Source organism: Papio anubis, chromosome 18, assembly GCF_008728515.1.
Source record: "Papio anubis isolate 15944 chromosome 18, Panubis1.0, whole genome shotgun sequence".
Lineage (NCBI taxonomy): Eukaryota > Metazoa > Chordata > Mammalia > Primates > Cercopithecidae > Papio > Papio anubis.
In genome coordinates, this window is record NC_044993.1 from 52,540,148 (window position 1) to 52,554,139 (window position 13,992).

The 13,992-nt window shown below is 42.6% G+C and overlaps 1 protein-coding gene across 1 annotated transcript in view; it reads left to right on the forward strand.

Annotated features, from left to right (window-relative positions):
• The window catches only part of USP31 (ubiquitin specific peptidase 31), a 103,741-nt gene extending 90,898 nt beyond the window's left edge, over nt 1-12,843 (forward strand). The window contains exons 14-16 of the mRNA XM_017953253.3: nt 709-867; nt 2,390-2,542; nt 4,661-12,843. Coding sequence (XP_017808742.3) covers nt 709-867; nt 2,390-2,542; nt 4,661-6,237 — 1,889 coding nt within the window. The 3' untranslated portion in view covers nt 6,238-12,843. The remainder of the gene's footprint in view (nt 1-708; nt 868-2,389; nt 2,543-4,660) is intronic.
• Nucleotides 12,844-13,992: the final 1,149 nt, after the last annotated feature.

The window sequence follows — 13,992 nt, forward strand, 5'->3', positions numbered from 1 at the left end:
ACCTGAAATGAGCTGGGCTCCTGCCTTTCACCAGCTGCACGACCTTGGGCAAGCAGGTTAATCTTTTTCAACCTCTGGAAATTGGGAGTAATAAGAGAACAAATCTTAGGATTAAATAAGATGCTTGGCACATAATAAGTGTTAAATATTATCTGCTGTCATATCATTATATTGTTATTTCTATTCATATTATTTTCTATTTGTAATAGACCTAAAATGTTGCAACACACTGAACTCTGGGTTTCTTCACCCTAGCATCGTTAACATTTTGACCAGACAATTTTGTGTTGCGGGGGGCTGTCCTGTGCATTATGGAATGTTTAGCAGCATTCATGGCCTCTACCCACTAGATGCCAGTAGCACCTCTCCCTTGAGTTGTGACAATCAAAAATGTCTCCATTCATTGCCAAATCCCACTCCCCCCACCACACACACAGGTCCCTGGTTCAGACTCATTGGTTTAGATAAGTGTGTGTTTTCTAAGATGAACTACAACTGCGTCTACTTGGAATAGTTTGGAATTTCTCAAGACAGTTTGCTTGAGTGTGATATAGAATTTAGAATTTTTTTAACCTCTTTCTGTGTTGCTACATGCAGCCTTAAAACGTTCTTGAGTTAATTAGATGAGCCAAAGAGATGGTGTCTGTGGGTCGAATGAAGTGGCTGGTGCGGCCTCCCCTGGTGCTGATGGCGGGCTCTCTTTGGCAGCATACTGTAAGAACTCTGTGGACGGCCTCTGGTACTGCTTCGACGACAGTGATGTGCAGCAGCTATCAGAAGATGAGGTCTGCACGCAGACAGCATACATCCTCTTCTACCAGAGGCGGACAGCCATCCCGTCATGGTCAGCCAACAGCTCAGTGGCAGGTGAGGTCCACTCTTGTTCTTGGGCAGTTTTTTTCAGAGCAAAAGATTGTAATGAATGGTCTAGAGGACCTGTCTGGAGGGTCTCATGACTCTGTTAGTTTGATCAGATGAATCCTTACATTTCCATTTAATCTGGAAACTAAAATGATTGCAGTCGAGGAAGTTGGGGAGGAATGTAACAGCAGCTGTGGCCCAGCGGAGTTCACCAGGGGCAGTGGGTTGGACCTGGTGCAAAGAAAGTTCATGATGTGTACTTTTGGATAAATGCATGGATCAGCTGAAAAGCAGCGTGGCATACTACCCTCTCTGTCCTGGGGTTATCTGGAGCCTGTCCCATCGGGGCCACATAGCAGTCATCTGTAATACAGGTGTAATAATAATGCCTACCTCATGGTAGCATCCAGTTAGGCAAATGTGTGTTAAAACATTTTGTAAAGGGTAAAGGACCATTACAAATAGTCCACTTTTCCAGTGAGAAGATTGGCCTATTCTGTTAGGAGAAGGATTGATGGCTGTGATAATATTAGATAGTTTGGGTTTAGCTGGATGACATCCAGCCTGTTGTGTTTAATAAACACAGGGACCAGTACCCACACACAATATGAATGTAGCCACACATAATCCAAGCAAGTGGGACACACGTTCCTGAATGCAGAGTTTGACTTCAAGAGAGCATGACAGAGGATTGGAATGTGGTAATGTGCAGTCAGGTTAGGGGCTATGAATCCTTGCTTCTCTTGAAGGTTGCAGGGGGTGAGTTCAAAGCATCGAAAACAAGGCATCTCCCAAGCAGAGTGACCCACTGCTGGGGGCCAAGCCCACCCAGTGTACAGCCACTCACTCACTTAACAGAGCGGTAACTCCAGTGCTCTTTCACCAGTCTCAGATGTGCTCAGAAATGACACCTTCTTGAGGTCTACTTGAGACAGTCATGCTGCTTCATGTACTCCATTTCAAGAGCAATTTCTCTTGCCCTAATAAATATTTAAGGGCATCCCTGGAACAGACAGCGCAGATTGACATATAGCTATGTGTGTGTATATTATTAATATTATGAAATGGTTACAAATTTCCATAAAACAATGAGGCTGAGAGAAAAAGAGTACACTGCTGCTTACTCTCTTTTCTTTGTGTAAAAAATATTACTGCAATTGCTTAGAACAGTGCCTGGCATGTGGATGCTTAATAAATATTTGTAGAGTGAATGTATGAATGCTTGTCTCTTCCGTTCTCTTGCCAATTCTTAAGACTCAGACTTACATTATAAAGTATTCATCCCTATCCTTGCGTTTTATTACTACAAATTTCATGTGTCCGGAAGTCTGCCTTCCATCTTTTCTTCTTAACTGGGGATATTCAGGCAGGCACGACATGACACAGGGTCTGGGAATTGATGCTGACCTCGGGGTGAGGACATCAGCACCCACCCAGCTCAGCTCGTAGCACCTTCATGAGGGTGTGTGTGGCTCAGGCTGGCCGAGGGACCCCAACCTGACCTCCATGCCTGTTTTCTTCTCTGCAGGCTCCACGAGTTCTTCCCTGTGCGAACACTGGGTGAGCCGGCTCCCGGGCAGCAAGCCAGCCAGCGTGACCTCTGCAGCTTCCTCCAGACGCACCTCCTTGGCCTCGCTCTCTGAGTCCGTGGAGATGACTGGAGAAAGGAGTGAAGATGATGGTGGGTGTGGGTTTTGGTGACAGATTTCCAGAATGGTAACTCATAGACACAGCAGAGTCCCTCGTGTTTTTCCTAGGAGCTAAGTCCCAAGGAGGTGGTAGGAGAACGCAAAGGAAGCTACAGGGAGTGGAGCTGTGTAGCTGTGGGTTATGATCCTAAGAAGCATTTTGTATTAACAGAGTCATTTGCTTTTCCTGTGTCCCAGTACTTTCTCCTTCCACTTCATTATTTTCCACTTTCAAGATCTCTTGTGGAGGCTGGAGCTTTATATACCAATGTATACTCTTTTTTTTTTCAAAGTGTTTTAAAAAGCAGAATAGCGGGAAGAGGCTCAGAGACGTTTTGCTTTGCCCAGGCCACCTGGTGGGGAGTCGGCTCCAGGCTTGGCACGGAGGCCCCTTGCTGTCTTGGCCCCAGGAGTGCCTCACCTTTCCACCATGCTGCTCCCCGGGGAGGAAGCTGTGGAATGTTCTTTTTAGTACAGAAGCATCTAAAACAAAAGCTGTTGCTGCCTTTGCATAGAGATAGTAAAAAGTCTGATAAAAATTGAACTTTTTTTTTTTCTTTTTAAACTTTCACTTTCTGCTTGAGTAATGGCAGGGTAGACCTTAATTCCGACAGGGACCCAGGTGGTGTGGGAAGGACTGGGCAGCCACAGTACCGGGAACTGGAAGGAGGAGTGAGTGCAGCTTCTATAATGAGCACGGTGACTCAATCTGCCAACAAGTCTCAGTCTGCAGCCAGCATTTCGATCACTGTAATCTGCTTCTAGTGGTGATGGATAATTCTGAGAAAATGAAATTGAGTTAAAATTGCAGGAGTCTGGAGGAAGAATGCCAGGCGAAGAGAGCTGCACCATAGCTCTAGCTCTGGCTTGTTGCCTCTTCCTCTTTATTTGTAAAATAAAAATACTGGACTGCAATTCCTAAACTCCTTCCGGCTCCTCACATATCATGGAAAACGGACTAGTGAACCTTTGCTTGTTTAGGCAGAGGTTATTTTCATTACTGCCTTTAAACTTAGAATTCACTGTCATTTTAACAATAAGCCTCAATAAGGTTTGCCTCGATCTATTTTTAAGCAGTGCAGTTGGTGAAATCAATATCCTTTTAAGCATCATCATTGTGTAATGGTGCTGGGCGGTGCCCACAGAATAGAGCCTATTTCTTAGGCTCTATAAAGACAGGATTTTGTAAATATCACAACTGTAGTATCATTGTATATAAAATTTAATTTAGAATATTTTCTTAGGAAGTTTTGAGCCACACCAAATAGGAATATGTGGTTCTGATTATGAATATTTTTTTGGAAGTTTTAAGTCACTGGAAATAGGAGTATATGATATCCAAGTCTTTTTAGTTCTTTCCGTTGATACACATCTGTAGTCAACAGTTACAGGCCAGCTTACATGTGGAATTGAGTGGTGCCAGCGGTGGGCTGGGGGGTCAAGGGGTTCTGGGTTCTGGTATTAGCACTTCCTTTAATGAGTTGTGTAATCTTGGTCAAGGACTTCATTTCTGTGAGCCCCAGGTCACCGTCAGGAAGGTAATGAAGTTGGGTCAGTAGCTCACAGCATGTATGGAGTGCCAGGTGCTCTGTTGGGCACAGGACTTCTAAGATTGTATTTAATTCTCACAGTTGCCCTGTGAGTTAGACCAGAGGTCAGCAAACTCTAGCCCCACAGGCCAAATACAGCCTACTGCCTTTCTTTGTAAAGATTTTTGGAACACAGTCTGACACATTTGCTTTTGTGTCACCTGTCGCTGCTTTCATGTGGCAGTGGCGGAGTTGAATGTTTGGCCTGTAAAGCCTAACATCTGCTGTCTAGGCCTTCACAGGAAAACGTATGGCAAGCCCTGATGTAGGGCAAGGAGGCGAATAGAAGTTTGCTGTGTTAGAATGATCCTGAGTTAGAATGTCCCTATTTTATACATAAGGAAACTGGGCTCAGAGAAGTCAAAGCCACACTGGGACTCCCTGATCCCAGATGGGCTGGCTCTGAAGGTCATGCTCCTTTCATCCCATGAGGCTTACCTTCATTTCACCTTCAGTGTCTTACAGTGTTGCTAGAACATCTTCATTGGCTTAGCTTAACAGTATTCTCTTTGCTGTGTTCAGGAGGCTTTTCAACTCGACCATTTGTGAGAAGTGTCCAGCGTCAGAGTTTGTCATCTAGATCTTCTGTCACCAGCCCCTTGGCCGTCAATGAAAATTGCATGAGACCTTCATGGTCCCTGTCTGCTAAGCTGCAGATGCGCTCCAATTCTCCATCCCGATTTTCAGGGGACTCGCCAATTCACAGCTCTGCCTCCACCTTGGAGAAGATTGGGGAGGCAGCAGATGACAAGGTCTCCATCTCTTGCTTTGGTAGCTTGCGCAACCTTTCTAACAGTTACCAGGAACCAAGCGACAGTCATAGTCGCCGTGAGCACAAGGCTGTGGGCCGGGCCCCTCTGGCTGTCATGGAAGGTGTGTTCAAAGACGAATCAGACACCCGCAGATTGAACTCCAGTGTCATAGATACACAGAGCAAACATTCAGCACAAGGGGACCGCCTGCCTCCGGTCTCTGATCCATTTGATAATAATAATCAGATTGCCTATGTGGATCAGAGCGACTCTGTAGACAGCTCTCCAGTCAAAGAGGTGAAACCCCCCAGCCACCCAGGCTCACTCACGAAGAAACCAGAGAGCACAACCAAGAAATCCCCCAGTTCCAAAGGCACTTCTGAGCCAGAGAAAAGCTTGCGGAAGGGGAGACCGGCCTTGGCAAGCCAGGAGTCATCCCTTTCAAGTACATCCCCTTCTTCTCCTCTTCCTGTAAAAGTCTCTCTAAAACCCTCCCGCTCCCGCAGCAAAGCAGATTCTTCTTCCAGGGGCAGTGGACGGCATTCATCCCCTGCCCCTGCCCCTGCCCAACCCAGAAAGGAGTCATCCCCGAAATCTCAGGACTCCGTGTCGTCTCCTTCGCCACAGAAGCAGAAGTCAGCCTCGGCCCTCACCTACACTGCTTCCTCCACGTCTGCCAAAAAGGCCTCGGGCCCTGCCACAAGGAGCCCCTTCCCACCTGGGAAGAGCAGGACTTCAGACCGGAGCTTGAGTAGAGAGGGCTCCAGACAAAGCTTGGGTTCCGACAGAGCCAGCGCCACCTCTGCCTCCAAACCCAACTCCCCTCGGGTGAGCCAGGCCCGAGCAGGGGAGGGCAGGGGGGCCGGGAAGCACGTGCGGAGCTCCTCCATGGCCAGCCTGCGCTCCCCCAGTGCAAGCATCAAGTCTGGTTTGAAGAGGGACAGCAAGTCTGAGGACAAGGGGCTGTCCTTCTTCAAGTCAGCCTTGAGACAGAAGGAAACACGGCGCTCGACAGATCTTGGCAAGACAGCCTTGCTCTCTAAAAAGGCTGGTGGGAGCTCTGTTAAGTCCGTCTGTAAGAACACCGGGGACGACAAGGGGGAGAAAGGCCACCAGCCTCCAGCTTCCCAGCAGCCAAATGCAAATGCAACGGGAAAAGAGCAGCTTGTCTCCAAGGACCCTGCTTCTGCCAAACATTCCCTGCTGTCCGCTCGCAAATCCAAGTCTTCCCAACTGGACTCTGGAGTTCCCTCGTCTCCTGGTAGCAGGCAGTCTGCAGAGAAATCCTCAAAAAAGTTATCTTCTAGCATGCAAACCTCTGCACGGCCTTCTCAAAAACCTCAGTGATATTTCTGCAATCAAAGTGTTTTATCTGTAAAGATGTTTATTTATTTAGAACCTCTCCCCTCCCACCAAAGCCCCGTGTGCTTTTGTTTTGTATTTTTTTGAGTCACATGCCCAACTCTGTGTGTGTGTGTGAGTGTATGTGTGTGTGTGTGTGTGTGTGTAATTCAATTGCGAATTGTTCAAAGCGTCGCCTTATTCTGCCATTGAACCAAATAACAGCCATAGGCAAAACATTGACACCAAGCTAACTGGAATAATTGTAGATGATACCCAGGACGGTCCCTTTGGCAATTGTACATATTTCTTTCTAGAGAACTCTAATGACTTTCTTTGGATATGAGGGTTTTGAAACCTGGGAACCAGTAAAGCTACCATTAGTGCGTGGAAGGAGGAAGGAGCTGACTTGTGTTTCTTCTGAGCAGGACTTGTCCTTGCTGTGGATTGTGGGTGGCACCAGGAGCTCTAAAAACTGTGACTCTAACAACGAAACAAATCGAGGGAAAAACTGTTGCTTTCTGCACTTTCGCCCCATCTACCAGTCTTTGTAAAGGGCAATATTTTAACACTAATGTTTCTCAGGTATATACTCAGCTAGTCTAGGATGGATGCACACCAGTAAATGGATTAAAGAGGAAGGTGCCATGTGGGTGACTGTGTCATTTCTCCTACTGCCACAGATAGACGTTTTCGAGGTAGAAATGAAGCCTTTCACCACCTTCATATCTGCAGTGACGTGTGCACCAAAACCTGTCTTGGGATAGGTCCTAAGAGGTGGCAGATCACATAGCCAGAAAGCTAGTCACTTGTTTCATTTTTTTTTCTTCTTCTAAAATTACTAGCTAAGGCCGTTGGAATTTTGCGCTGTAGTAGAGCAGTTAACACCTTTGACAGATTCCTGGAAAAAAGTTCTGGATTCTAAACTGGGTGAAAGACTGGACATCATGTTCCTTGTCAGGTGTTGCTTTTTTCCGTTAGAGGTGGGAAGCTCCACGATGCCCTGTGTCTGCGGGCTCATGTTCCCCCATCTTGTAGCTTGGAGAGGAAAGAAGTTGCCTTCTGCCAAAAGCCAATGGTGGTTTGTTGAAGCGATGTGTGATCAAGTATTACATATGCACTTCGGATCCTGTCTGTCAGTCTCTGTTAGGGCTGCTTTTCAGTAACTCATTTATTATTTCTTCTTTGTTCTTAAGATTTCATCTCATGCCCAGAACTCACAAGCAGGCTTTGGAGTGTGTTCTATCTGGCCGTGTCAGTGCAAATTGCATTTCTTACTAAGAAAAAGGAGAACCTCACAAAAAGCTCACAGAAAAGCAAAATATGTAGTTTTGCGAGCTTTTTCGAGGTCTTCTGGCGATACTTTCCTGCTTAATTTTTAGCTTTTTTTTTTTTAAATGTCAAGAGTGTGAGGGTCTTGATTCTCTCTGCATAGCATTTGTCACTTTGCCGCTAAATATAGCATGCTAACTTTATGTGCTTTTAAGTATTAGCGTTTTTCGTCAGACTCTTCAAGTTATTCTTGAACCCTTGGTGCACAGATCCATGTATAACCTCCCTTTTCAGTATTGCTGTGTGTGAAGTAACTACAAGACATATGCATGCATAGCTATGAATTCTGCACTGCCTTCCCCCCGCCCGCCCAGGAATATCTCTTGGGTTTGAAAAGTTTTTAGTAGGTTACTTAACTTTATTTTGCTGCTAATTTGAGCATTAGCTGGTAACTTGCAAGTCTGGAGGCCACTTATGTTGAGGGTAGCTGGAATTTTAGACCCTTGGCAGTATTTAAGATTTAGATATTCAGCCTTGTGAAAGTTACCACAGTGCTCCACATGATTCATTGACCGTGAGCCTGTTGTCCATTGCACACAGCCCTGTACTCGCCTCTTCACTCGCTGTCCTCGTTTTACTGTTCAGATTTTGGTGGGTTCTCAAAGCAGCACCACTCTCTTCTGCTCAGTACAACTGCGGCAACTGGCTACCTTCGATGCTATCATTGCTTTCAGCCCAGCACATCACAGCCCCATCAGTGTTTAGCCACCACTCTCGTTTTTCTGTATCGCTTTTATCGCCAGAAAAAGATGCACCAAATATGAGATCATCCATATCAGGAATTGAATGTCTAACTCAAATCTCTTATATTTGTTTAATAGGTAGAATTCCTTTGAAGTCTCCTATCTGAATCTCTGAAACAATTATAGTTTGATTAGACAAAGGTTTTTAATAACACTTCTTTTTTGCTGTAGTCAATTAAACATTAATAGAAACTAGTTTAATGTTCACAGTGGTAAATATTTTTATTTATTCTTGAGTTACCTAGGAATGGATTTTCCACAATGTCTAGTGACTTAATAAAAGGAAAAAAGTTTCTACAAATCCCTTTGGTTTTCCATGGGATCTAGAATAAAATTTCAGTGTCTATAAACTAAATGTCTGTGGAGTTTAGTCCTTGTTTCAGGTTTAATAGAAAAAATCAGGAAGTATCATGGCAATGTCTAGACATCTTGAAGCTATTTTATTTCCGTGGTTGATAAACAGTGAAAATTTCATTATCTCCAACTGCTAGGTACAACTTTAGGCCACAGGAAAGGTTATTTGACCCAAAAGTTTGGAGGTGCTCCTTGAGGTGAGAAGTATCTTGTGGGAAAATAGTTACTTGATTCAATTTAGATCATTGGTAGGGTTGGAGACTTGGTGGTTTTTTCGTTTTTGTTTTTGTTTTTAAAATTTTCCCAGTGGTATTTAGCACAATGAACATGTATTTGCTTTGGGGTTAAGAATTATCTGCTAAGGATGATAGGCCTGGGTTTCTGGTTGACAACTAGATGGGCCTGATTAGAGCGGTCATTTCCTAGTAGGCACAAAATAATCACCAGCAGTAACGTTGTATCTGTAATGTTTGTTTGCTTTTTTAAAAAAGTTTTATTCTTGATTTCTTGTAAACATCCATTGCACTGAGGCCATATCATTCCTTAAGACAGCCCTACACCTTGTCTTGGTAATCCCTTAGATAATGTGGAAACTCAAACCATTAGGCTCCAGTCGTCTTAGACCATTTCCTATCCATTTTGTGTTTTCTCATCCTGAAAGCAGCTGAACTGAAAGTAAGTAATAATATGCTGGACCAGTGGAAACGGATGTGGGAGTATTTGTGGTGTGCTAAAATATTGTAATTATCTTTGAGGCTGCCTGACACCCTTTTGCAATCTTGTTTTCATCATTCATTCTGCAAACATTTATGGAGGGCCTGCTTTGAGCACAGAGGCAAAACTGAAAGCTTCAGGGATTTGCTGTAGCTGAGGAGCCCTGGGAGCACAGCCCATCAAGCAGGGGATGTGATGGTGTCCTAAATGGAGTGACAGTTCTCTTGGAAAAAGAGATCACGTGGATTCCGGTCAAATCGGCTAAGGCTTGTGGTTCTCTTGAGCAAGTCTGTTCCGTCTGGAAACCAAAAGTGCCCTTCATCTTTGGAGACATTTTACTCTTCCATCCACTTTTTCAGACTGAGCTGTCTCTACTATTTAGGGGTTGAAAATCCATTACACAGTCACTTTACGTTAACATTGGGTCATCTATGTTTGTATGAGATGGATATGGGATTTGAGGGTAACATTGTCATTCCTCTAAAATAACTTATCATGAGAAAAATAGCAACAGTATGTAAAGGGACCAAGAGTGGCAGCCTTTAGGGAAAATGGAGTAGAGAAGAGCTGCGAACAAAGTTCATTTATTTGAAATAAACTTGCTTTATTTCACATAGAAGAGCATCAGATGTTACATTTCATTCGGACAAATTGCTGAACAGCTGAAGTGATTGTTTCCTATGTAGGTTATTATAATTATTGGATACAAAGTAACTAGTGTTTCTGGGTTGGATTTTTGAAATAGTATGCAAATCATAAGCACAGTTTCAATAAAACACGTATTCTGGAGGTGCGTGGAACTTTGTATTATTTGTAGTTGAGAAAGGCAAACTTTGCTGACAAACCAGTGCCTATCATAAACACAAAAAGTAGTTACTGTGCAGGCTGTCTTTAACTTTCATTTCATAAAAGGTACATTATTGTTAAACTCTACTACATGTTTTGGGGAGAAATCCAGTGCTTTTATTTAAATGAACACTGTCTCACACTGCCTTTTGATCAACTTTCAAAGTATTTTGCAGGCGCATTTTGAGTGTGACCATTTTTTTCCACAAGTAATAAAAACAATTGTGCATGGCCTCCATATAACTCAGAAAGCATGCTGTTACTACCTATGCAAGCAACCAATAAAACATAGACACGAAATGTTAAGTCTTAAAAAAAAAAAAGGCAACACTTAGATTATGGAGCTCTATTTTTAAATTTGTGATTTTCAAAATATGGGTTACTCGTCATTGTGTGGAAGAGCATGAATGTGACTTCTTGTTTTGCTCTGCATATATTTCCCTTTACTGTTTTTCTGATCATTGGTGAGATTGTAAAGTGTTTTGCAAGCAGAAGTGGAATTGGATATGTTGAACACACATCGTTGGTGTACATACTGTATTTAGCCTGAAGACTTTCTTAAAGTATTTTGTTCTAAAAATAACCTGCCATTTTCTATAGATTTTAATTTTTTATATCTTCAAGGATTCTATTGTGGTCACAAGGAAAGAATGTGGCTTCTAATAGTGTTAAGAATTTAAAGATGCTTTTGTAGAGACTTAGAGCTATTTTGAAAAGCTTTGGGGCTTCCCAGCCACTGATCACAATTAGACTAAGCCCATGGAATTTCTGGTAGTGTTGTGCAGTGGATTCAGTTCTAGATCCATCTTACATTTGTTTAAATCTAGTGTTTCTCAATTGTGGGGAGAAGGGGTGCACAGCAGACTTAAGAGGCTTTTTTGAATCTCACACATGTATTCTCCTCAAGATTGTTTTAAGCCTCTTCTGAATGACTTGTCTGAGTTAGTGAAGACCCACATTGACTAGAATCAGCTGGGGAACTATTAAAAATACAGTGCCTGGGTCCCAGTCCCTAGCTTTTGATCTAATTCATGTAGGGGTGGGCTCCAGGAATTAGCATGTATTTTAAAAGCTTCTGGGTTTTTCTAATTTGCAGTCAGATTGAGAACCACTATGATATGTTATCCCTTTCCTGAGAATTATGGCAAGAATCACTGCCATTTGAATTACTCAGGAGTGATTCCGATTCCTCAGTTGCATAGGAGAGGCAAAAAAATAAGAATAAAAAGAATTGAGAGATACTGATACCAAACTCCCATTTGAAATAGGGCCTTTCTGATTCAAGGCCCAGTTTGGGAGCTTGGAGCATGTTGTGAATGGCCTAGCACTCACCAGTCTGCTGGGAATTGGTGGTCTTAGCTGCCGGAGCAGGCTGAGTGTCTCCCAGGGCCTTTTCCCCATGGAGGAATAGGGAAGTCACTCCGAGCTAGAAATTGTCAAAGAAGAAAATAAGAAACAACTTTCCTAGCCTTGGAAAACCTGTCCCTGCTTTTGAGAGAATGATTGATTGCCTTTTTGTAGGAATTACAGTAGCAAACCCCAGGCTGCCGCCGAATTTCCTACTTTTGCTCGTTCTCTAGGATAGTTCTTATCCAGAATGTAGTTTCAGGAATTCTTTTTTCAGTTTGAAAATGAATGTGAAACATTTTATTTGGAGTCTTATTTTTTTTTAAACCCTTGTTGCTATTTCTTCATTTATTTTTATTTTTATTTTTATTTTTTTTTACCATCAATAATACACATCCCAGAATTCGGCACTCTGTGTTAACTGTGGAGGCAAATAAAATTTAGTTTTAATCTGTGGTGAGCTGAATGCACTACAACACCTTCAAAGTAATCTCAGATGGTTTTATTCTGTCGACCCTCATGCTGCCTACAAAACACCACCACAGTTTACCTGGTGGTTTCAACATTTTAAGGAATAAAGATACAAGTAAACATGCAAGTTGGAAACGTTTCTTTAGAAAGGTCACCCAGAATAGCGATATCTGTTGCAATCGTTCAAAATGCAATATGAAATTTCCTAGGTGCTATTATAAACAGTGTGGTGTCATACCAAATGCAAAAGCAGTTACAGTATTTCCGAAGCTGAAGTTCTCTTTGTAGGCCTTTCAAATACGTGTTTGTGTTCCATAGAGGTTTGCTCACCAACTGTGCCTCTCACCACTGGTTAAAATTGAATTCAAGCCCCATTGACACAAATCGTTTCTTGATTGAACTCTTCAGTTTTTACACTGGAATTTCTATAGTTGTCTTAAAAGCTGCATGTCATATCACTGTACACAAAGTGCTTTGGTATTATTCATGCACCGTGGATAGTGATTTCTGTGTTGTTTTTTGTTGTACAGTAACACGGAAGGCAGGATGTCTTTCCTAGAGGCTGGAAGAAAAGTGTATCGTACATTTTAAATTTATTTTAGAACAAGTGCATGAGATGTGTCACTGATTTCTGTTATTTATTTGTATGTTTTATTATTCAAAGTGTGTGCACTTTTAAGAAGCAGAATTTATATTTTTATGTTTGAAACATTTTATTTCTGAAACAGCGGTTGATTATATAGTATACAGTTGGAATTGAGAAAAGTGGAAAATGTAACAAAATATAATAAATTTATTACATGATGTCCTCTTCAAGCCACATTCCTCCTTTCTCCCCCATGCCAACTGGTATCTTTTTGATGTTGACTAAAAATAATAATTGTACTGCATCAGTCTTTACAAATGCCTCAAAATTTGCAGTGTTTAAGACACAAGTTACAGAAAGATGTATACGTATGTTTTCTATGTAAAAGTTTAAAACAAAAAATCACATCCATGCTTGTATAATTTTCACAATCAAGGATGGTTATTCCCATTTCCTCCATGCGGATCAGAGACAGTTTGTCCTGGGCCATGGAACTGGACAAAAACTCTCCAGTTCAATCCAACAGATTTTCAGCATTTCGCATCATTTTTCCCTCTTTTACCAAACTTATATGATGGGAAGAAATAGCAATATAGAAGGGACCATTCTTCCTGGGCTGTCTCATACCTTGGATATTTAGTATCTTTGATACAACATTTTTCCAGCTGTCTTTCCCACCCTTCAGGACGAACTCCCTACTGAGGATGTCACATCACCGATGGCCACGTGGGGGCACTAGAGATTACTATTATGCATTTTAAAAGTCCAGCCTGCAGGTTATTAGCCTCTGAGTGTGGAAATGTTTATTCAGTATGAGTTGGGGAGTACGGTGTCAGTGAGCAGAGGTTTCTGTTAAGGGGAGTGGCAGCCATCATTTGTTCCCAGAAAGTGTCGAATACAGATCAGGGCAGATCCTGTTTTCCTAAAGCACAACATTATGGTTTAGGGTTGGGGTTGGGGGGGTTGATGTTCCTGACAAGTGTGAACCACATGCCGTGCTAGGTACAGCACTTCTAAAGCTCTCTAATTTGAAATGGTAAGATTTCGCTTAGGTTCTGTTAGAGAGTTTAACCATGTAGTACACTGATTATTCAAGAGGCTTCATTATGCCACAAAGTGTTCACATGTCATAAAATATGTAGATTTAATAGTTATGCAGATATTTAAGGATCATTTTGCCTGTCTCCTTAGGATTTGGAAGATTATCTTCCAATACTTGAATGGTCAATGTCTCTCTGAATACTTTTTGGGTCCCTGTAAATCTTCCTGAAGAAAGTAGAGGTGTGATTATACCGCTTGCCTGGGGCTGCATGTTCCTGTGTGTTAAACTGCCCCGTGGGTGATTCTAGGGATGTAGCTTGAGGTCCT